General features: G+C 42.2%; 1 protein-coding gene across 1 annotated transcript; it reads left to right on the top strand.

The window, feature by feature from the left end:
• The first annotated feature begins 2,232 nt into the window (after positions 1-2,232).
• si:ch211-180f4.1 (uncharacterized protein LOC100144405 homolog) lies at positions 2,233-23,243 on the top strand. The gene is made up of 13 exons (XM_063463263.1): positions 2,233-2,436; positions 9,767-9,929; positions 10,020-10,165; positions 11,104-11,205; positions 11,505-11,689; positions 12,202-12,444; positions 12,865-12,987; positions 13,142-13,264; positions 13,523-13,937; positions 15,186-15,315; positions 15,409-15,587; positions 16,213-16,371; positions 16,634-23,243. Exons 2-13 carry the CDS (start codon positions 9,848-9,850, stop codon positions 17,183-17,185), a joined length of 2,439 nt encoding a protein of 812 aa, XP_063319333.1. The 5' UTR covers positions 2,233-2,436; positions 9,767-9,847; the 3' UTR covers positions 17,186-23,243.
• Positions 23,244-25,054: the final 1,811 nt, after the last annotated feature.

Genomic DNA, 25,054 nt, shown 5'->3' with positions numbered 1-25,054 from the left:
AAGGCATCGGAGGAACAGGAGGGATTCTGTAACAGACGGAGAGGTTGCATGGGTGAGAGGCAGGAACTTGACAATCATGAGCAGGTGAATGATTCTCCTTACTTTACAGGTCCAAGTTGGTAAACACTGAGAAGGGGAGGTCCGTGGAAGTTTCCTCGAGAGTCCTGAGGTTAAACGAGAAGGTCGGAGGGCAAAGAGATGGAGAATATCCAGGTGAGATTGAACCAGGGAATGCAACACCTCCAAACACAGGGAAAACAGAGTTACACAAGCAAGAAGCAGCTAGCATGAGTCTCAGAGGGTCAGTCTAGTTACCACAGTAGTGAGGAAAGGCAGGTTGCACAGGTTTAAGTAGCTCTCCTGCTGATTGCTTGCAGATGGAATACAGGACCCTTTTGGTCCCACCCAGAAGGGGAGGACCCACAGCCACAGATGGAAAACTCCCACGGACCATGACAGGAAGTGAGGGGACTTTATCCAACTGAACCACTCTGAACTTGAAACTGCTCTAAAAGGCTTTTATCAGTAACTTTTCTGACATCAGAAACCTGACTGGATCAAAGTCTTAAGACTTTATAATGTCCATCAGAATTGGATTTAAAAAAATAAAGATATTTAAAAGTCCTGCTGAAACATTGCTTTGTCAGTGTTTTAAAGATTTAAGGTCCGATATGATGAGAACTGTTTGGTGTTTGGTGTGGATTTATTTTTTACTGCTCTAATCTGTGACAACTCCTGACTGATATTAAATTAGCAGATATTTGTGTGGAGTTTGGTTCATATCTGTGATCAGAATGACGATCAGTCTTCTTTTATTCTTCAGTATCTTGTTTTCTTTTTCCTTTGCACCACCGTTTAAACGTCTTCATCATCTTCCTCCTCTCTGTCCTGTCATTTTTAAAGTGAGCCATCGTCACCTCGATGTCCTCATCCTCGCCTTCGCTCCATGTACAGTAACGCTGACTCACCCTGAGGATTTACTGGATCAATATGAGATCACTCATGATGTCAGCAGGTGTCTTACATTACTTTGGTTACCTCTCAGTGTTGAGCGCTGGACGTCCACAGAGATCAGAGAACCTCGCTGGGACTCGCAGTGGAAATTAAATAAAAATGCAGTAACTAAAAGATAACTGTGGATGCCTCTGCGTGTTTATATTTGATCCTTTTTCCATTTTTGATTTCTTCATGTTCTCACCTTTCTGTCTGCATCTTTTCTGGGGGAATATCGAGGCGTTCCCAGAAATAAGCTCTGGGTCTGTCGAGGGATCGCCTCCTGGTTGGATTGCAAAAAATCCTCAGTTGGCTCCTTCTGATGTAGAGCAGTGGCTCCTCACAAATCTCTGTGACTTTTTTAATACTAACAATTTCTTATTTACTTAGTGCATTACAATCCTATAATTGCTGCTGGTATTATGAAGGCGATAATGATAATATTAATTCATTTATTCCGTTTTATCATGAACACATTTGCTACATGTGATCAATCATAATTTTAGAACTTATCAAACTTTTCTGTTTTGTTTGTTGTCTGTTTCCTGTTTGTTGTTTGATTTGTTATCATCATTGTTTGTTTGTTTGTTTGGTTGGTAATTTTTTTTATACTAAATGAGAATAAATACAAACAAAGCCCCCAAATTGTTTTGTTTTATGGAGGAAATGAAGCAATATGTTGTTACATTGTTGTTCACTAAAACTAAAACTTTTTAATTTTAGTGTATTTAGTTTATATTTATAGGCACTGATTGAATTTCCATGAAATGTCCCAATAAAAAAGAGGTGACGTGCGATGTAAGCTATAAAGCACTGACATCATGCTTAGATAGTCTCTGTTTAACAGTAAACTCTTTGCTTCTGATGTGTGACTGAAGACATTTTGACTTGTGAAGTTTCAAACTTCCTGTTTAAACTTTCTGCTGGTTCGTGCCTCAGATCAGACAGCACCACGGAGACACCACAGAAGAAGAAGAAGCGAAGTAGAGAGAGATAACAAGGGGAGCGCAGACTCTCAGTCATTAGGTGAATCTGGAGCATTACGTCATGTCAGAAGATACCCACCCTCCCCTTCCTCCTCATCATCATCGTTCACCCTCCTCCTCCTCCAGCGCTTCTGTGTAGCATCCGAGCGCCCTGATTGGTCCCTCGTCCAGTGGCCTATAAATCCCATTGGCTGATGGGAAGTCAGCTGCCGCGGACCTGACAGAGGACAGGAGGGAGAGAGGGAGGGATCCTTAAGATAAAAGCGCCAGCAGCAGCAGGACTCGGCCCGCCCTCATCTGGATCACCAAAACATCAGCGGACCGGAGAACCGCCCGCTTCTACCGGACTCATTCTGCCCGGGCTCTGTGAGGCTCTGCCCGGCTCTGTGAGGCTCTGCCCCGGGCTGTGTCTGCAGCTGCGGCTGGGAGCAGGAGGAGCAGCAGGCGGAGGAGCAAGGTGAGAACATGGGCGTCTGTCATTACTGGAGCACGGAGCTCTGCAGGGACACCACAGACGGAGGGACGAATCATGAATCAAACCCGGGGTTTTATCTCGGGTACTCACCTCAAAGTTTAGCATTTCTTTATTTTCATAAAGAAAAAGAGTCGCTACTGTGAAACACGAGCCTTGTTCCTAAATGAGCCGAAATGCAGCTCGATGCTGATGACACTGAGCGATAAAGAGAGAAAAGACGAACGGGACTCTAATCGGTCTCTGTGTTTACTGCACTGTGCAGGAAAAGTCAACTTCAGTCTTCAGGCATTGTTAATTTTTTAACTTTAAGAGTTTTAGATATAAAACATGAAATCAAAACTACTTACAAAAAAATCGGGTCTAATTTAGTGTCTTTTTAAAGTTTATACAGGTGTGTTATTCTTGTTGTCTCTTGATTGTGCTACACAATCATTTTATGAAGTTTGGGTTTCGAAGCAAAAGTCCAGTTTATTCAGGGATCATGGGAACTGTAGTCTTTGCTATAAAATGAGTAGAAAGAGTGTTTTTGAAGAAACCCTGTTCCTGGCTATCCAAAGACTGTATATAAAAGATGGAAATTGTCAGGACTTCTCATTTAAAAAATGTTCCAGCAGTACAAACATGGTTGAGAGGCCTGGTTCAGTGATTTTATGAAGCCGCAGTTTCGTCTTTCAGCCCGTGAGGTTGACGCTCGGTCTGCAATGCCTCCACATTTTTATCAACATTATTATTCCAGATGTTCTTGCAGATGTATTAATAAACTGTGTTTGCTGCTTTGATCCGTCTGCACTTTTTATGGGCTGATTGACAAAGTTTTAAGACTTGGTGTTATGGTCACTGGTATTTTTGTTGTGTTTGTTTTTACAGTTGTTCTTTTTCCTGCTTTTTATCATCTTCCACACCTTTATTAGTATCACCTGTTTGTTTCCACCTGTGTCTCACCTGTATGTGTAGTTTGCTCTCCCTCTTTCCTCCGGTTCCTTTTTATTAGATTGGAGTTTTGTTTGTTGGATTTTGTGTTTCTTGGGGTTCTTTTGACTCCGCCCCCAGTGTTTTATTGGCGTTCGGGCTCGTGGGTTCACTTTCAGGGTAGCAGTTTGAGTGTGGGCCAGGTGTGCAGTTTTTGTGGTGCTGCTTTAAGACTTTAGTCATTCTTTTGTTTTAATTAGGTTTGTATAATTTATTGTGTTGTGGGTAAGGATGTTGCACCACTTAAAGTAAAATATTTACTGGGTTTATAATGTAGATTTGATGTCATTAACAGTAATTTTGTAATGATTTTGTTCAGTTCTGGTTACAGAGTCTCACTCCATCTCCTTGCATGTGTATTTTCAGTCTAATTAATTCCCTAAAGATGAAACAAAACACTAATTTTTTCGAGCTATTTAAGTTTATTATAGATATCTCGTGTAAATGTTTTACCCGTCAGTGGCAACTCTTCTTTTCTTTTTAGTCAGACTGGCGTTTCAGTGTCGGGCCAGCAGCAACTACTTTCTGGCTTTTTGTGCAGCTTTTAATCAAAATCCATCTATATAGTCGTCATCATCCGTCTAAAACGAAGCTCCCTCGTCTCATCTTCCTCGGGAGACGTGAACCTCTGGCATCTTGATGCAGATTCAGACAGAAAGGAGGATGACTTGACTTATTGTTGCATAATAGATTTTTCTGAATGAAAGTAGGTCAGAGAGTTTCTGCACTTCAGTCGACTTGGTTTCACATCCACAAGGTTTCCACAGCAACACCGACTCAGCTTTATGTAATCACCTCTTACCTCTTCGACTCTCAGTTAACCCTCAGGTTTATTTTCCACAGAACGACTGCAGCAACACGCTCGCAGTGATTCAGACAGGTTAATCCGTCCCTTTGTGGTTGTTTTGTGTCTCTTTGTGGTTGTAGAGCAGATGAATTTAACCGAGAGACACTGAAAAGTCCCTGCAGCAGTGCAGAAGAATTAATCAAAATGCATATTCAGTTACAGTTATGGCTTCCTGTGATTATGAAAACTAGTGAAGCATCACCGTCTTGGAGTTTGGGATGAGACATTGTGAGCAAGTGGGTGGGTCTGACTGAGACCAACTCACACACTCGTTATGTAACAATTTCTGAGTGAAACACCATGAGCTAATATTCATACTCTACATAATCCTGCTTTCTTAATCTGGAGAATGACCAAAACTTTAAAACGTGAGATGTTTCAGTTCAATTTCAGTTTCAATTATAAACTGAACTTTATAATTTAATCAGAACAACCTGACTGATCCGTGAGGTCACTCATCGAAGGAGCCGAGTGTCCATAAACTTTGATGCAACCAGATGTGCTGCCTCCTACTGGCTGTTAAAGAGAATGCAGGTTTAAGGCACTTCAAAATTAGGTTGACTATTATGACAAATCTATGGCTTTGAGGACTTCCTAAGAGCTCAAACTCGGGCCTTAACAGGCCGTGGCAGGTTTACTTCAGCTCAAGCCACGATGACCAACAGAGAGACAAAATGGCAAATTTTGGTAATAGTTTATTGGTATAGTAGTTAAATGTAAAAGTGATATTCACTCTAGAGCTCAAATGACAGCTGATTAGCCCATTATTTGATTATTTTTTTGCAAGATTAGTACATTTACAAGTTTTAATTAAGCAATTCACTTAAAATTTATTCATATTATTTTCTTTAGTCCAAAATCACAACACCAGTCGTCTTGCTGCAGTATAAGAGTTAGCATCTGGCAACAGTGGGAAAGAAAAAAATCCTTCTAACAGGAAGAAACCCCTGCAAGATCCACAGTGAAGGAGGGGCATCAGTCTGCTGTGGCTAGGGATTGAGGGGAAGAGGACTAAAAGGTTTTTACTTTTTAAATCTCTTTTAAATCTCACATTAACCCTTACTTAACCAGTCAAGTCATTAACAGTGCATTCCTGAATGGGTTGGAAATTCAGAGTTCTTTATAAAATTCATTACAACAATCATGCACAGATGAGTGGGCCAACATTCCTCCACAGCGCTGTGAAAGAATCATTGCCAGTTATCTTCAATGCTTAATCATCAGTTGTGACCCAACCAGTTATTAGGTTTAGGGGGCAATCACTTTTTCACACAGGTAATAAAAGCAGTGATGCACAGTCAGGCATGAAGCATTGTAACCTTAATTTCTGTGAAATGCTCTTCAGGCTGATTTTAAGCTTTGGGTTCATACTTAAACACGACAAGAAAGATCTCGTGTGTTGTCATTAGGATAGGAAGTTATATCAGCGTGCAGGAATGTTGCACAACGTTTTTATTGTTAAATGGTAGCTGTAGTGTAATATATCTCAGGACATGTTACAAAGCAATGTAGGAGGTACTGCAACAAAGTAGTTCATTTATGGAGTAATTAAGTAAGGTAATGTATTATTTACTACTTTTTTGAGTTCAACCCCAACAGCATTTAGCACATTTCTAAAAGTGAGAAACTTTATACAAAATGGGGACATTTTCTTAAAAACGTTAATAGATGTTCACAAAATAATAACATCTGTGAAAAGTGAGGACATTTTTTTAAAATGGGACATTTGTTGGAACATTAGAACAAGAGTCAGACCTTTTAAATCCTATCTGAGTGTTTAAACATTTGTTTAGCTAAAATCAGGCAGAGGGTCCCGGATTGGCATTATGTTTGTGATGGTCCTTACAAAGGCAGACATACAAACGTGTGTGTGTGTGTGTGTCACAGTTAATTAGCCAGCATCTCTTGCTTTCCTCCAATCACAGCCTGTAGAGAAGGACAGTAAATGAGGCACTCACAGCCGCTTAAATAATTAATATCAGCTCATCAATATTCCATCTGCTCAACAGCAAAGGGGTGGGGGGGTGTTCAGATGTTGGAGCAGAGAGACGAACCTCCTCTGGTCTGTCACTAACCAGAAGTGAGGAGGTTCAGACATTTGAACGATCTGTCAGACAAATGCTGACATGTTCTTACCGTGCTGTGTTCAGGTTTGATGCGTTCATCGCAAATTCATCCACAAACCTTTAAACTTAATGAGCGATATTTAATAATATGCTAACGAACTAGTGGCAAATCTGCCCCACCCCCCTGTGCACTTTTTGTCCCAGTAGCTCTGCTGTCTGACTCACTGCACATTATATCCTCACAAAAAGCTTATTAAAAGGCAGAAAGCCACAGACAATCATTGCTGTTTGGAGTGTATTATTATGAACCAGCAGCGGACTGAAAACACGACTGACTTCCAAAGTCAGCATTTATTTGGGGTATTATGAGAATTACTGCAAAAACAACCTGAAAGCTTAATACAGACATGAACTAACCACAGATGCTAGACTGCCCGGCTGTTATTAGAGAATCCTTTCCTTTTACTGATAATACTATTGCACATTAATTGGCTGATATTCAGCCCAGGGCACATAGAGTGGCACAAAATTAAGCTAAATTGCTAAATTAATTGTTTACACCAGCTTTTAGACTATGAAAGACAGTAATAAGAAAGAACATGGTATCAATAATATGACCAAAGAGAAATAAAATGGCATTTTCTTCTGTTTTTCTCACAGGAAAGCTCATATTATCCATAAAATAATAGTGTCCTGCTAATTCATACTTATTGGTTAATCAAGAATTTTGAAAATGTTGGCACAATAACTTCAATTTAGGCACAGAAGCACAATTAAATCAGTCCACAGCATGAAGGAAGTTACCAGAAATAAATGTTTACCCTTCCCAAAATGTGTATTTTTGGTCTACAGCTCCATAGGACCCAAAGTTCTTTGATATAGTGAACTAACCAGAGCCCCTTGTAGTATTTCCCATGATGTTCAAGCTGATTTTCTGTGTTCATTCATCTCTCTGATGATTTATTTATTTATTTTTTTAAATGATGTGCATGCTGCCTCAGGGGAGGACAGCAGGTAGAGGATTATTTTGTGTCCAACCTACCAGCCGTGCTTCATATCAGCCTGCCACAGAAACACACACACTGTTTGAATCCACTGTTTTAAAGAGTCGAGTTTTTCCTTTTTGTCCTGTTTGTTTATTTTTAAGCAGACGCGACCACATTAGGAAAGGAGCGTAGAACTGGGGAGTATGAGCTGAACTTGAAAATAAGATGACTTCTTAGAATGATTTCAGTACAACTGAATGATGGGCTGTATGTGAAAATTGAAGTAGCTTCCAGGTATGAAAACTGAGGGCTACATGGAAGTGTGATAATGGTGCGTTCTTTCTAAAAGCTAGCAGGCAGCTGAAAAGGCGTTCAGTATTATAGGACTCGATGGGAGAAAAAATTGTAATTTTTAACTTTGTTTTATTTTAATGCCATTTTAACATCTTATTTTTAATTCAGTTTTGTTTTTGCTTTTTGAAAATGTTTTGTTTTAATTAGTTTCAGTATTAATTTTAGTCTTTTAATTATTATAGTATGGATGGCATATATAAGATGGAAGATTTAGGAAAATCAGGACAGCAATTACAGTAAAAACATAACTTTCTGATAGCCGTTGACTCACAGTCTTGCAGTCTCAATAAACATGTCCATCATGGCCTCATCAGGCAAGTTGGAATAAATTTTTTTTTACCAAACTAAGAAATGCTACAACTAAGGACATTTTCTCTGTATTTTTATTTTAGTGCAGTTTTCCAAGTTTACAAAATCATTCCAGTTGAGCAAATAAATAAATAACTAGAGAATTGAAGGTTTCATATATGATAAATACAAACATTAGTCCATGTTACACACATAAAGTGCATGTGATTGTATTCCGTGTGGATTTGGGACACAGTGAGAACCAACTGGACCAATCAGGGGGCGGCACAGAGGTCAATCCCTCCCCTTTGTCCTGCTATGTCACTTCCTGGCTGGTTGCCATGGCACCAGAGGCAAGGTGTCCCCATTTCCTATCCCGCTGTGCGTGTGTGTGTGCAACAACAACAACATCAACAGCAGCACGGCTGTCTGGTTACATTAACAGAGGCTGTGTGTGTGTCTGTGTGTGTGTGTTCTTGTATAACTCATGTTGTGGGGACTCAACTTCTTCACATTGAGGACATTTTAATTTGAAGACCTGATTTTGGTTTCATTTTAAATTAGACCGATATATTGATGGCTCTTTTATCCTATTCTGTTCATCTCAGTGCAATGTCAGAGCAGCTACTTTGCATAAAAACATGCAAAAACAACCTCAGTGGTTTCTTTGCAAACAAATGTATAAAATATAATAGAGAAAAATAATGAAGACCAGAGCTGGAACTTGTGCAATAAAACTATAGAGTAAAACAAAGAGTACTTGTGGCCCCAGTGAATGAGCGTGAGAGAGTTTAATGTCCTCAGAAGTGTTGGAAACAGGAGCGAGTGTGTGTTTTGGGATTGGCTGGTCGGCTGCAGACACACTTCGATTTGATCCTATGTGTCACCAGGCCGCTGCCCCCTCCTCTCCTCTGCGTTGTCAGATTAATTGCTGCTGTGTGTTGATGGATGCTGCAACATGAGTTTGACACAGTTCCTGCTAATGAAATATTTATGTTTGTTTGCGAATGTGTGTCACAAGCTGTAAACAAAACACTGGCTTAGCCAACATGATGCCGCCGACTGGTTTATTCAAGCATCAGTTTTAACTGATGCTTGAATAAACCACGTTCCTATTTTTTAGGAACGTGGTAGGGTAGAGAGTTATCATCATATAAGTTATCATCTGCCACTAGTAAGTTTGGTTTACTAGTGACAAATGTACCTGTGCATAAACTGTACAGATACATTTTAATAAATGCAACTACAAATCACTCAAAGAGACTGAGATTACCCATAATGCACCACTGAACGACACAGGAAATCATTCCTGTACAGCTCCTCCATCTAAAGCACAGTACACACTGTAATAGCTTTACACCCTTTATATTTACACATCCTCTACAGAGAAAATAAAGTTTTGCAGTTTGATAAGAGGGGCACCTCAGTTTCAACCATATATATTTAATTTATTTATAATTTGTATATATTTGAGCTGTTTTGTTGTATTTTGTAACTTTGTAATATATTGTATTGTTTAATTTAGGTTAGTCAGTATACTGTCTCTGTGACCACGTACTTCCCTCAGGCATTAATAAAGGATTCTGATTTTCAAGTGGCCACTAAAGGAACTTGGTCTGTGACGGTTCCACATTTCTGCTGTTACAACATAATCAATCCAGGTGTTTCCACTTACTCAACTTCTTTAGAGACATTTAATTAAATACTAAGCTAGGCTAACTAATGATTAACTGTATCTGCTAGCAGCAACTTCAACAGAGTAAATTCTTTTTAAAAAAATATTCTATCCTTTACTTTTTCAGTATTTGTGTAGATGAAACTCCGACCAGCCTTCTGGAGGCACGTGTCATCACTATTTATCCTGCGCCACAGCCCAGTGCATCATGGGATCTGAAGTTCTCTCCATTCTCCTCCTCTCCCTGGTCATAGCATCAGCGTGTGCTGAAATGAGCGGGACCAGCCAAGGTAAAGATTAGCATAAAGGATGCAAATGGACATAATGATCCGCAGATGTTGTTTAAACAGAGCCCTGGTGCATGTGTGTGTTTCCTCCAGGTGGCGCTGTGCTGTGCCCTCTGCAGTGTGTATGTGAGACACGACCGTGGTACACCCCACAGTCTGTGCATCACCAGGCCAGGACAGTCGACTGCAATGAACTCCATCTGCAGAGAGTACCAGCCAACATCTCTGCTGATACGCAGGTAACAGCCCTGCATGGATGGACCTCCATGCAGGGCCTAAAAATGAGCTTTTACAATACATTTCTTATTATGTATTATGTCTCTAGCTTGCCTTCAATTTAAAAGCCTGCTCATACAACAGTGTCGTAAAAATGTAACAAAATGTAACAAAAAACAACTTTTAGGCTAAAATGTGAAGCAGCTTGGTTCACTTATTGCTGAGAAATATTAGTAACACACTCAGATTCCTTCTTGAGTCATGGGCTAAACAATGTGAGAAGTGGCTGTCAGTCACGGAATGCAAACCCAAAGCAAACGCTGCTCTATCCTTTTTTGGCTCTATTCGGGACCATCATTTACCCAAAATAAAGCATGAGACTTTGAGCAAGTCAGACCATAAACTCATCAGGAACATTTTTACAGTGGTAATAGAGCAGGGGAGCAATAGGCTCATTTCCCAGACTTCTATCAATTTTTCAATGGCAACCAGAGGAACCCCACCCCCCACCCTCCTTGCTGGCTGTTAGCAGGTTTGAGGCATTCATGCACTGGATTCACTTTTCTGGCCTACATACCTTTCAAACCCATCACTATATATAGTGTATGGTTGTGCTTTTGACCCTCAGGGGTGTCTGCAGGCACACAAGGATCAGACAACACCGAACTACTTACAAAGATGACAGAGATTTATTGTGAAATTTGATTGTTACATCTGCTCTAGTTCATGAACCCAAAGAACAAGGTAGCGTCTTTCTCAGTTCATGCCTGCAGAGAGCATCGCTTTGGGATTGAATCAAAAGGAGAGTATTTTCTGGATGTTCTTGACTAATGAGACCCTGCATACATTAACATAAACTGGGGTTCTGACTCTGACCTGACTCTAATGAGCCAGTTGAAAGACTGACCAGTCATTATGTTGTTAATATATTCTGAATGTGATTTTTCATCATTCCTTTCAGGTGCTGCTGCTGCAGAGTAACAACATCTCCTCTATAACTACTGAACTGCAGAGTCTGACCAACCTGACAGAGCTCGACCTGTCTCAGAACCACTTCACACAGGTATGTGCTTCTCTATTCTCAATATTTATCCACAGTCTTGTTGAACAGCAGGATACAGATGTCAGTAACAGCTGGATGAAAGCTACTTTCAGCTGCTACATATTCACACGGGGTTCGGCGCAGTGGGTAGCTCTGCATGTTTGATTTGAGAAAATCTTTACACCAGATGACGGATTTTGCTTACAACTTGTAAATGAAGTGAAAAAATGTGGTTTACATTTATCTCCATCCTGGTCCAACTTGATAATCCGCTCTAAGTCAGCTTCATACCGAAATAATTTCTCTTCTTGTTTGTTCAGGTGGGCTCCATGGGCCTGTCCTCTCTTGGCCGCCTGGTGACTCTGTACCTGGAGGAGAACCACATTGAGGAGCTGGAGGACTTCTGTCTGAGGAACCTCTCCAGTCTGGAAGAGCTCTACATCAACCATAACCACATCTCTTCCATCGGACCCAAAGCCTTTGCCGGCCTCACCAACTTGCTGCGGTAATCGCCACCACCACTTCTTCTATCAAACCTCATTTCGACTGTTAACTTATCCCAGAATCTTGCAGATGACCATCAGAACTGCATATGAGATGAATAGAACCTTAAAAAGACCACCAGAGCCAGCTAAAGCCAGTACACCTTTCTCAGTGAGGACTCAGGAGGTAGAACGTGGGGGTTTCTCTGAGAACAGAATCATAGCAGACAAAATCTGAAGGCTGGATCTAGGAGTCATCCATCTCTGATGTTAACTGTCGAAGATCTGGGCCCAGCAAATGTGAAGTTGGTCGTTGTTCATGTCAAATTCACTATACTGGTAGAAGCAAGATAAATAAGATTAAAAGCAATTTAAAAAACACCAAAGACCAATATAATCAGATCTTGAAACCTCCTAAAGGTTCACTAGGTCACTCTCAGGGACTACATCCGCCCCAAAACTTTCAAAAACCTGTCATGTTGCTACCATTCAGCTTCATCTGAATTAGTTCTCTATTCTCTGATGTTTCTCCTAGGCTCCACCTGAACTCCAACCATCTGGTGGCTATCGACAGTCGCTGGTTCGAGTCTCTGCCATCCCTGGAGATTCTGATGATTGGGGAAAACCCTATCCTGGGTCTTGAGGAGAAGAACTTCTTGCCTCTGTCTCGCCTCCACAGCCTGGTCCTGGCAGGAATGGGACTGGCCTCTGTTCCCTCTGCTGCTTTCTTGGGCCTGGACTACCTGGAGAGCCTCTCTTTCTACGACAACCGGCTCAGGTTCGTCAGCACAGGACCCCTAGTTTACTTTCTCTTAGCCTGTTAAACCTAGCTATGACCCTGTTATTAATCATTGTACATCCCCTTGAAGCTAAAAGTGTGTTACTAGTGGACATTCAAGGCTCTGACTGCTGAGAACCCTTTAAAACAACTTTCCCCCCCACCCTGTTACATCAACAGTATCCTTCACTACCACTCGTATCAATCACATCACCATTTTCCTTTGATAATGGCTATTTCATCTGTCAACAACTACAAGTTGCCATTTTCGATGCTCTCTGGTCACCACATTGCTTCTATTCTTGTCCTTTATGCATTTAAGACAGTAAAGTCTACTTAAATAACGTCCTGCAGGAACAAGGTCTCAGTTCCATAACCTTCTGCCACTGGAGCCATTGGTGAATTTCATTCTCATGGCAGGTCTGTTCCTCGCGATGCTCTGAGCGTGCTCCCAAACCTGAAGTTCCTAGACCTGAACAGGAACCCGATTGGCCGAGTCCAGCAGGGAGATTTCCAGAACCTTGAGCACCTGGAGGAACTCAGGTTGGCTGGAAAACACAAAGCAGAGATCATGTTGTTCCAAGCTGTTGGAGTTTTCTGGCTTTGTTTTTCACCTTAGGATGCTGCCACCTGTGCATCATGTGCAGTTTGTGCCGGTTGCACGTTGTAGTAAATGCTGTGTTGTGTTTGGCTTCAGTCTGAACAACATGGAGGACCTGCTGATGGTGGAGCGAGCAGCTTTTCAAAACCTTCCAGAACTTGCCAAATTGGAGCTCTGCAACAACCCACGCCTCTCTTACATGGACCCACAGGCCTTCAGGTGAGTGTCTAACTGTCTCTGAGCCACCCCACACTGATGTTATGTTTTATTTTTACATATGTTATGTTTTTCATGAGTAAAAGTGATTTATTTATTTTTTTTAGATTTTGTACATTTGTAACTCCTTCAGCTGTTGTCTCCTCATCTTCTTCTTCACATTCTCCTAGTTCTTCATCTCTTCTTTCTTTTCTATCTGTCCATATTCTTCGTTTCTTTTTCCTCATTCAATGTCTTTTGTTTTCGGTCTTCTGCCCTCAGTAACCTGCCCTCCCTCCGGACTCTCCTCCTCCATAATAACCAGCTCAGCCTCCTCTCTGGAGACCTCCTCTCCTCCCTCCATTCTCTTGAGGAGGTTTCTCTTCATTCGAACCCTCTTCGGTGCGACTGCCTCTCCTCCTGGGGGCCTCACCTTGGCAACCAATCACACCTCAAGCTGCTGGATTCCTCCATCACCATCTGCTCCTCCCCGCCTCACCTGATCGGTCAGGAGCTGCGGGAGGTGGTGGCGGTTGGATGGGGCGGAGGAGGTACCAACAGCTGCCTGCCTCACATAACTCCTCACGCCTTCCCCCCGACCATAAATGTCAGCGCAGGGCAGCCAATTACGCTGGAGTGCTGGGCAGACGCTGACCCCGCCCCTCAGTTCTATTGGGTGACGCCAAATGGTGACAAGGTGGGCAGAAATCTTTGTGTGTGTCAAAGGCCCAGAGAGAAACACAAGGCTTTGAGCATTTTCACTTCATTGATTTCAGTTAATCAGTTATCACAACAGACAGTGATTATTACACGTTACTTCCTCTTCATGCTGGACGTGGTGAATAAACTCCCCAGTGTGTCGTTCCCTCTGCATCTCCACTGTTCTGTCTGTTCCACTCTATAATTAGCGATTAGCGTAATAGCAGGATAACAGAGCTACATTAATCAAGTGCAACATTAAATTGTACTAAATGACTCACTCCAGCAAACACAGCTTCAGCGTGAGAGCATGAGACAACCTAGAAATGGGTTTAAATCACCACGGTGACTCAATCTCCTGACATGTACATTTACAGCTTTGACATCTGTGCCCTGATGGATCGTGGGAGTCACTTACTGTCATCATCCTGGGTCATTTGACCCGTTTTGAATTTTCTTGTATGTTGATGTCATTTTTGTATTATGGTTTACTTTGTTAGTCTTGAGTTTATTCTTTATTGCCTAGGGTATCCTGTTTAGCTCCTTGGTTATTAGGTTCCCCTGAGTCTTTGTCCTCTGTGTCCCTCTGTGTGTCTGGGTTTGTGTGTCTTTGTGTCTTGTTTCCCTTGTCTTCCATTTCACATTCCCCCCTCTATCATGTTTATCCCACGTTTCCCCAGCCTGTCATGTCCCTCTTGTGCTCTCTTCATTCTCTAGGCTACTTGTTCCCCTCTCGCTCTCCCTCACCCCCTTCGTGGTGTCTGTGTTTTGCCCCCTTGACTGTTCCTGTGTTCCTCTACTTGTGTTCCATCCTGTCTCCCCGGTCCGTCATGTGTTTCATGCCTACGTGTTCCACGTCCTATTGTCACAGTCTACGTCTGCTGTTGTGTGTACGTGTACCCCAGCTAAAATGTTTTCTTAACCCAAAACAAGTATCTTCACATGACATGAAGCAATAATTTTGAGCATCTGAAATAGAATTAAAGGTTTATTTATCCAAACAATTTATCATTAAGAAAAAAAAGCCCCGGCATAAACTGAACGTACATTTAATAAAAACTGCATGTGCCCATTCCTTAACTACCTGATGTATACCATATTTAACCTTGTATTATTACTATCACCCCTTACATCATATTGTATTAATAAATTAATTAGTAAAATAAATTCATGCAATGAGTGAGAACCAAAAAACTGCATGATCCTGTAAAGAGACACCAAAGAGTGACATTATGAATCTGCTCAGGTGAGCTCAGAGGCGGTGGCTTCACCAATCATATCAGAAGAGGGGCGTGGCCTGAGCAGGAGGAAGAAGAAGCATCGGATGTCAGATCCTGGTGCGCTGGTGATCGAACACGCAGAGCCATCAGACGCAGGTCAGTCTGAGCTGCAGGCTCAAATCCAGTTCAGTTTAAAGTGGATTTTTAATTTGGACCTTCAGTTGCGTAAAAGCTGCTCTTCTCTTACAGGTGTGTACACCTGTGTGGCTTGGAACATCGAAGGAGCAGACACCAAGAGTGTCTCGGTGTTTGTAGACTCTCAGGGATATGCCGGCTCTTGGTCTGGTGGGGGGAATGACCCCAGCAGAGACAGGACCTGGTTAGGGAACTCATCCAGTGGTGCAGGGTCTCTGGTGGTGCTCGCTAAGGTACGTTTTGTACTTCATGTGCTATACGAACAGGTTTAGGTGTTATTAGAAATATGCTGTGAGCTCTTAATCTTTTTCTAGTTCTTGCACTAATTCATCTATATCTTCTGCATCTTCTCCTTATTATTCTCGCCCTCTTCAAGTTCTTCATCTTCTTCTCTTTTGTTCTTCTTCTAGCGTGTGATTTTTATCCATATTTTCATCAAGTTCTTCTTCCTCTTCTTCATGTTTGCCATCGAGTAGTTACTCCTCTTTTGTTTCTTGTTATTCTTGTTCTTTTATTATAAGTTCTTCTTCTAGCTATTTGTTCTTAAAGTTGTTCTTCTAGTTCCTTTAATTATTCATCTAGTTTTACATCAAACTTACTTCTTATTTTTTTTCTACTTCTGCCAGTTTGTTATGTTATTCTTCTTCAGGTCTTCTTCTGGTCCTTTCTTCTTCTATAATTTATTCTTTTTCTAGTTCTTCAGCTTCTACTTCATCTAGTTTTTCTTCTTTACTTCTTCTGGTTATATTTTATTCTTCTAGTGCCTCCTTCTATTCTTCTGCTATTAAACTATCTAATGCTCCAGACAGTTTGTCCTCCATGAATCTGGTGATTCACTGTTTCTTGTTTCATGTGCAGGTGGTTCACGCCCAGTCTGTGGTGTTGGAGTGGAAGTTATATCCCAGCGGAGGAGCTTCAGCTGTGGGTTCAAACCATCATGACATCCCCGTCCCTCTTCCCCGGTGGACCAGTGCAACCGTGCACATTGACAACCCTCAGATCAGCTACACGGCCAAGGTGAACATATCACCCAATGACATTACTGCTGGAAGTCGTGAAGCCATCACAGGAGTTTGCATTTACAGATTATTTTGACTCAGCTTTAACTAAGTTTGACGCATGGCGTGGGAAACACGAATAATATAAACTTGACATCAATCGCTCAACCTGTTCGGGCTCTGTCACCAACACCCTATCTTATCACACTCGGTTTACACCCAGCAGGAGGCACTCGATGGACTAATGACATTTTCCTCTCTGCCTCCCCCTCCCTCTCCAGGTTCCAGTTGACGTGCAGGAGTACAACCTGACTCATCTCCTTCCTGCCACTGAGTACCACGTCTGCCTCACTGTCTCCTCCTCTCCTCCTCACCCCACCTCTCCTTCTTCCTCTCCTAGAACCTCCCCTACCCCTGTGTCTCCTTCCTCCTCCTCCTCCCTCCCCTCTGGTCCCGTCCACACCTCCTGTCTGAACATCACCACTAAAGAGGCGGGTTTCTCAGTGGAGCTGGTGGCGTCGCGGCGCAGCAGCGTGGCACTGGCGGCCGTCATGGGCTCCATGTTCGCTTTGTCAATCATGGCGCTGCTGGTGGTGTACATGGGCCGGCGCGTGCAGCAGCACAAGTCCTGCGGCCACTCACTGAAGAAGTACATGCAGCACGCCACATCCATCCCTCTGAATGAGCTTTACCCGCCGCTCATCACGCTGTGGGAGAGCGAGACCGAGAAGGACAAAGACGACAAGGAGGAGGAGGAAGACAGGGAGGGGGGAGCGAGGGGTGAGGAGGCAGGGGGGAGTCAGATCGACACCACAAAGACGTACATGTGGTAGCTGAAGGAGGGTGGAGGGGGAGGTTTGACAGACACTCGGGGGGCAAGAGGACCACAGAAGTGAAGCTGTATGGATGAAAAGGGTCATGTGACTCAGCGAGGAGCCTGACAGTCAAAGAGATGACGGCGAGGTCAGGTGTGTGAACTGATTAAAGCAGCAGGACACCCATCTCAGCTTTCTTAAGGGACTTTTTTTCATGCTTCAGTCCATCTATTCCAAACCAGCTCACTCCCGCTAATCACCTCCCATCATCAGCCGTCAATCTGATCGATTTCCTTTCTTCCAGGTCACCACTTGCATTGCAGGTAGACTCAGCTGTATAGGTGCCTTTAAAGTCAGTTCATGTATGCAGTTTAAATTGAGTTTTTCTCTAATCATCAAAATCGACAAAACCTAAGTTATGAAAAACTGCAGTTCCTCTAGTGGCCACTTGAGGCCGGCTCCACCGGTGAGTCCGTCCCCATAGACACCCATGTTAAAATGTCTACTTTTAGAGCAGAAATAAACATGTTTACTGCCTGCCACAAAAAACAGTTTTGACCTGTATGGATAGTTTCCCCCTTCAATAGAACCATACAGAGGTTCTTTTTTAAAAACTCCTTCATCTGGATGATTTTAAGGCCTTAAAATTAGGGTCATGGCTGCTTTGACAAGTGTCCTAATACAGAAGCTGGAACCACTTGGTGTCTATTAATCTAAACACTTTCAAAACCAAAGGAAAAAAATGTGGAGTCCAATTTTAATCACAAATTTATTTTATGTGGGATAAAAAAATTTCCGTCTGCATTTTTTTTCTCTCAAATCTGCTTTTTAAATAATGATAAAAGTTATCCAGTGACCTTGACATGTGTAATGATCACTAGAACCACTCAAGAACCCAGCAACAGTTAACTGCAGTGGTTCAGCCCAGAGGTAATTAAATAAAGAGTTAACTTTTCGATTAAAGGAACGATCTGAATACCAGAACTAAAATAATATGAAATACTATCGAGTGCACTTCAGGCAGGCTGAATGATTAAAGTTTTATATTTTATTGAGTTTGAAGAATCTTAGTATTACGCTGTTTTTAATATCAGCCAGAACTCGGAGAGAGCGGGGAGAAAAAACTCCTTTAAACAGGATCTGACAGGATTAGGGACGCACACTTCGACTGGCTGTGCGTGCTGGGATCTGTGCGAGGATAAAAGTGGACGTCTGGTTTGTGTTTCGTGGGCTGAAGCATGAAAAGACGATGAAAGTTTCAGTTTTGGGGGGGTTTTCTTTTCTCAAAGCATCCTTCTTCTTCTGTCAAACCGGAGCAGCTGAACAGTCTGTGGGACAGATTTAACACAGACACATTAACAGGAAGTCGCTGGATTTGTTTCTCCTCAGATCAGCTTCTCAAAAGGTGGGTCGGGGTCCTGTTGTTGGGCCGGCAGCTGGTTTAAACTGGGCATTCTTCTGAGGAGAGCCCAGTGAGTCCGGATAGTTTCACCTCTGCCCCCTCCCTTCTTTCTCTCCCTGTCTCGTCTCTGTCAAGCACACTGACAGTAGCTCTACTGTTAAAAAACGGATTATTGTAATTTAGTTCATCTGATGAACACAAATGCAGCACTAACACTCAGCACAGTGTGCAAGATCTCACTTTAAATATCTTCAGAGACGGTTAAAGGTCCCGTATTCAGGTTCACACATCAGCCTGACGAAAACGAGCTCGCAGGCGTTTTAGAGTCTGGTGCTGAACTTCACACAAACCTCTTTAACAGCAATGAAACAGATTTAGGGTTTTGTTCAAATTATCTCATTTGTAGCTTTCCGAGTGTGACAGCGACGCTCAGAAGTTCATCAGGGAGAAGAAAACGCTTTTAGGGACGCACTGATATATCCGTCTGTTATCGGCTCAGTTGACTGATGCTGGCAGATGAGATTTCTCAAAGACTTAAAAAAAGATTTAACACAACAACAGACTAAAAACCTGTTGAGTCAGCTTATTTTAAACATTTCCCCAGAACTTCCCAACAGCAGCGTCCATGAAAGCTGTCAGAGCGTCAGTCACTGAACTCAGACACCTCACACCCTGAGCCAAGTTTCATGTTCTGTTTTGGTTTCATGCTAAAAAAGGTACAGGACATAACTCTGACTGTTGATGCTGGCTGCGTCTGCTGGTGTTGTGACCTCAGCGGGTGGCGATCTATCAGTGTTTGAATTAACAGCGGGTAATTAATGAACAGATTCTCTCGAATTCACTCCAAAAACACCTGAAAAGTCATAAATTTTTAAAAACTTATTGAATAAACTAAATGAATAAAACCAAAAACAGGACTGCAGGTCACAGGCAGAGATAAAGATGATAGGAAAACAACATTTGGAAGGTAAATGCGCCAGCAAACCGAGTGCGAGGAATTGTAACAGCAAAGATGGTGGAAGAAGTTTAAGTTATCTACTTTTCTAAAACCTTGTTTCCGTGTAAAGTCAGCAAACCTTTAAGTGTTATTCATCAGATTTTACTGCTGATTCTTTACATGCAGCTTTTATGCCATGGTGACCGTTAAAGATTGCGTTTCTTTAGATAATACTTCAGGAAAACTGCCCCAAAAGATGCCCGAGGTGTTTCTGGGTGGATGCTGAGTGGCAACATACTGTGTCTCAAACAGCTTCTTACATACTTCTAGTGCGATCTTGTCTGATATTGTTTATATAAATATAAACAATATTTATGTTTTCCAGCTGTACTTTTAGAACTTGATGTCCATCCTCTTTCAGGTCAGCTTCAAACCAAACACAAGACTCCACTTCCTGTCTGAATACAGGACCTTTAATCCTCCTGAAACCCGTCGCCGGACACACTTGTCTTCATCAGCAGCATGAATGCGTAACCTTTATATATTTGACTGCATCGGGAGCAGCGCTCTGCGCACGAACACTAACGGTGACCGTGTTCTGCTGCTGTTTGTTCGCTAATGCAGAGCTGTAATCTCTTTTCTATCATGTGATGTCCCCTGGGTTTGTGGGTGACGCCGCACCGGGAGGCGGGTACTGCTGCATGCCTTTGCACTCGTGTTTAGGACTGTTTGTATAAAACCATGTCCGTGTGACAGCCTGCAAACTGCTGGAGAAGCGAGGATCCAGCGTTACGCTCCGACTCTGACCACAAACACTCTGCTTTCACCAAAAGTGACTGAAATGCAGATTTTGTGCTTAAATTCAAGAGCTTTCAGAACAAATTTAGGTTCATTGTTTAGGAATTACAACCATTTTTTACACCATCCTCCAGAGGATCAACAGTAATTTGACAAAGTAGCAATTTTTAATATAAGAATTCTTTTTCATATTTGAAAAATTAGGAAGTCTAGGAATAATGCTGTGTTTCCTTCCTTTGTTCTGTTCGTGAAACCTCTGAATTAAAGCTGAAAGTTTGCTCTTCAGTCACGTCTCGATTGTGTGATTTTAAATCGACTGTGGTGACGTCCAGAAACAGGAGAGGCAAATCTTGGGATTTTCTTCTCATAACTACAGGATAGATTGGGGGTTTTTTTTTGGTTTTTTTTAATCTCTGATCTCATAACTGTGAAGCAATAATGTAAAACTATACAGAGGTACTTATGAGATCTTTTAATTCTAACGTACAGAGCTTGAAATTTAGTTTCATTCATCTAGTTTGAGTAGCCGGACAAATAAATCAGGGGGCAGAAAATTGATCAATCGTTTTGATCGGCCAGTTTTTAAAAAAATTTTATTTCATTTTTTCCCAACCTCGACGTTTCTTGTTAGAGTCAAAGTAGGATTAATATTTTTTTTTAAGCGGAAACGAGAATTATAGAATTTCTTCAAACTGTCTCCAAGTTTGGTTTTCTTTGGTGAATGCAGAGTTTGCCTTCACTCAGATGTGAACACGATGGCTGTTTGTGCCATAAAAAATGAATTTCTTTCCTGATTTAATAAATCCATAATCCCAAATAAACTTTGTAATATCTGATAACTGATAGACCAAGACCAGACCTCAAAATTCAAGAAAGTTGAGCTGCTGTGATGGCCGTCATGTCACATGACCAGTGAAACACAGTTTGATTGGTTTGATTTCAGACAGAGCCGATTCCCTGATGTTTCCAATCTTTAAGATGACTTATGATGCTCAGATTTTGGGGTTTGATCTTCTCGAATACAAATGTGATTTAAATTTGTAAACTTTTATTGAGAGGCAAAAAATAAATTCTCTCACTTTTACACCTGAAACAGCAGTGGGACAGGTTCACCTCGTGTGTTGATCCTCCTACAGATCCTCAGTTTGCAGGTTTTGTTGTTCAGACTTTCAGCCAAATATTCCCTCAGCTGTCTGTCAACCAAAACACTTCAGGAACAAACACCCAAAGGATGCTCTGGGCATTTCAAAGAGTATGAACTGTATATACAAACATCACATGCTGTTTTAAAGGCGTCTCTCTGGTTCTGCACTGTGATGATGTTCTGCTTTAAACTGAAGCCAGACTGAGATAAACTCTAAACTAAAATCTAAGATTTTAACCACAAACTCAACATTTCTGCACATTCCTGGTTTCATATTTGTCTCCAACATACAAAGTGATCGCTGAACATTTTTCTCTTTGACTTTCAAGCATTTTTTCTTGGAAACTGCAAAACCTCACTCAGTGAACCTCACTCTGAGTCTCTCAGACACAAATGTAATTTACTGCTGTTTTTTAACAATCTTTAAAACAGACAATTTAATCACCAAAATACCAACTGAAGCAAAAACAGCAGCCCAACACTGTGCACCACCGCCAAGGCTAAACATGCCCTCCTTTATCCGTGATTTGAACCTCTGGACCCAGAAGGACATCTGGCTCTTGCTCTGGGTTACTTTGTGAAATTTTCTTGAGAGCATCAAGCTGTTACCTCCCAAACTCTCCTTTGATGGATGATGTGAAATGTGCAGTTTTGTCCATTGTCCCAGTGGTAAAGAACACCGAAAATTCCTGGCTCCGGATCTGGATCAACTCCAAAAGTTATCCAAAAGCTGAATTGTCAGTAAAGTTTAAATGCAGATCCATTGATTGTTTTTTTTAAGCAATCCAACAACAAACAAACAGACAAACCAGGCCAACTGTGTAACCTCCTTGATGTTTGAAACAGCAGAAACAAGAAGCAGCTCAAAATAACCTTCTGTTCATATTTACAAAACCAAAATGTTTGTTTGTTTGTTTTGATTTTTGCATGCAGCTCAGGTCGCTCACCGCGAAGAAACAGGAGCATCGCTTTGAGCTTGCTCCATTTGACGTCCCTGTTATGTTTTCCCATCAGAAGTAGGAATGTCAAAGATGTGTGTTTTCTTCACGAGCTAATCTCAGCTTCCTGACAAATGTTTTTCTATTTCTGTCAAACAACTCCTGGACTTTACTCTGTGATGGATTGGTCACCTGTCCAGGTGTACCCCACCTTCTGACCAGTGACAGCTGGGATGGGCTCAACCCCCCTGTGACCCTGGATTAGATACATGGTTAAGTAAATGGATGGAGTGATGGATTTGATGGGTCTTTCTACTTTTTTGTCTAAGCCCAGTTTAATGAAAATGAAATACACCTCGTGGCTGTTGCAGTTATTTTTTTTAATTCAGATGGTTAGTTATCTCCTAGTTTAACATCTCCTTGTCTCTGAATGCTTTCCTTTGTTAAACATGCGCATAAAATAAAGCCCAATAACTGTGGACATGTGGCTCCTGCTGGCTTTTGAAAATCAAAGAATCCGAATATGTTTTGGTTTTGTAAACGTGAACAGAAATCTGAACCTTCACACCTGATAGAGTTGTTGGGGGCGCCCTCTGGTGTCCATCACAGCAACCAACAAGCAGAACCAGCGACTCGTCACACAGCTTTTCTCATTAACCTCCACACTTCCACTTCCACACTATCCAGGGTATTTTGTATAAAGTGCATCACTCTATATTTCAAGAATTGCTTATATTATTATCGTTATTGTTATTATTATTATTTACTCAACACTGAGCACCAACTGTAACTAAAGATATGTGTGTGAGAGTGTGTGGGGGAGGGGAAATTATATAAATACACTTTGTCACCTCACAGCCTGCTGCCTCTTTATTGTTTATACACTTCATGATGACATTTAAGCATCTGTTTGATGAATGATCCTGGTTATGATACATACATAAACAGGAAGTGGTGTTAATTCTGCACAATTAAACAACTGAAGAAGAAGGATTCAAAGACCTCACATGTATTGTCATAGATATTACATAGATTTTAAACATTTCCATTTGTCAAGTGTAAAATATTGATTTATAATATTTATAATATAAGTATGAATATATATATATACACATATATATATATTCATACTTATATATATATATATATATAACACCCAGCACGGGCGGTTTATCCTTCAAGCTCGGGTCCTCTACCAGAGGCCTGGGAGCTTGAGGGTCCTGCGCAGTATCTTAGCTGTTCCCAGGACTGCGCTCTTCTGGACAGAGATCTCCGATGTTGTTCCCGGGATCTGCTGGAGCCACTCGCCTAGTTTGGGAGTCACCGCACCTAGTGCTCCGATTACCACGGGGACCACCGTTACCTTCACCCTCCACATCCTCTCGAGCTCTTCTCTGAGCCCTTGGTATTTCTCCAGCTTCTCGTGTTCCTTCTTCCTGATATTGCTGTCATTCGGAACCGCTACATCGATCACTATGGCTGTCTTCTTCTGTTTGTCTACCACCACTATGTCCGGTTGGTTAGCCACCACCATTTTGTCCGTCTGTATCTGGAAGTCCCACAGGATCTTAGCTTGGTCATTCTCCACCACCCTTGGGGGCATCGCCCATTTTGACCTCGGGACTTCCAGGTTATGCTCGGCACAGATGTTTCTGTACACTATGCCGGCCACTTGGTTATGGCGTTCCATGTATGCCTTGCCTGCTAGCATCTTGCACCCTGCTGTTATGTGCTGGATTGTCTCTGGGGCATCTTTACACAGCCTGCACCTGGGGTCTTGCCTGGTGTGATAGACCCCAGCCTCTATGGATCTTGTACTCAGAGCTTGTTCCTGTGCTGCCATGATTAGTGCCTCTGTGCTGTCTTTCAGTCCAGCTTTGTCCAGCCACTGGTAGGATTTCTGGGTATCAGCCACCTCCTCTATCTGCCGGTGGTACATACCGTGCAGGGGCCTGTCCTTCCATGATGGTTCCTTGCCTTCCTCCTCTTTCTTGGGTTTCTGCTGCCTGAGGTATTCACTGAGCACGCTGTCAGTTGGGGCCATCTTCGTGATGTATTCGTGGATGTTTCTTGTCTCATCCTGGACTGTGGTGCTGACACTCACCAGTCCCCGGCCTCCTTCTTTCCGCTTAGCGTACAGCCTCAGGGTGCTGGACTTGGGGTGAAACCCTCCATGCATGGTCAGGAGCTTTCTTGTCTTGATGTCAGTGGCTTCTATCTCCTCCTTTGGCCAGCTTATTATACCAGCTGGGTACCTGATCACGGGCAGGGCGTAGGTGTTGATAGCCCGGATCTTGTTCTTACCGTTCAGCTGACTCCTCAGGACTTGCCTGACCCTCTGCAGGTACTTGGTGGTTGCAGCTTTCCTAGCGGCCTCTTCATGGTTCCCATTCGCCTGCGGGATCCCCAGGTACTTGTAGCTGTCCTCTATGTCTGCAATGTTGCCTTCTGGTAGTTTGATCCCCTCAGTTCTGACTACCTTCCCTCTCTTTGTTACCATCCGATTACACTTCTCCAGCCCGAACGACATTCCAATGTCATTGCTGTATAGTGTGGAGATTATAAAATTATTTTACTGTTACTATTCATAACCATTATTGTTTCTGTTGCATCACTTATCATTTATCATTATCATTTCATCAGAGCATTTTTGAAGCTGTTGATGTTA

This window comes from Pelmatolapia mariae, linkage group LG20 (genome assembly GCF_036321145.2).
Source record: "Pelmatolapia mariae isolate MD_Pm_ZW linkage group LG20, Pm_UMD_F_2, whole genome shotgun sequence".
Classification (NCBI taxonomy): domain Eukaryota; kingdom Metazoa; phylum Chordata; class Actinopteri; order Cichliformes; family Cichlidae; genus Pelmatolapia; species Pelmatolapia mariae.
This window is presented reverse-complemented; position numbering and strand designations above follow the sequence as displayed.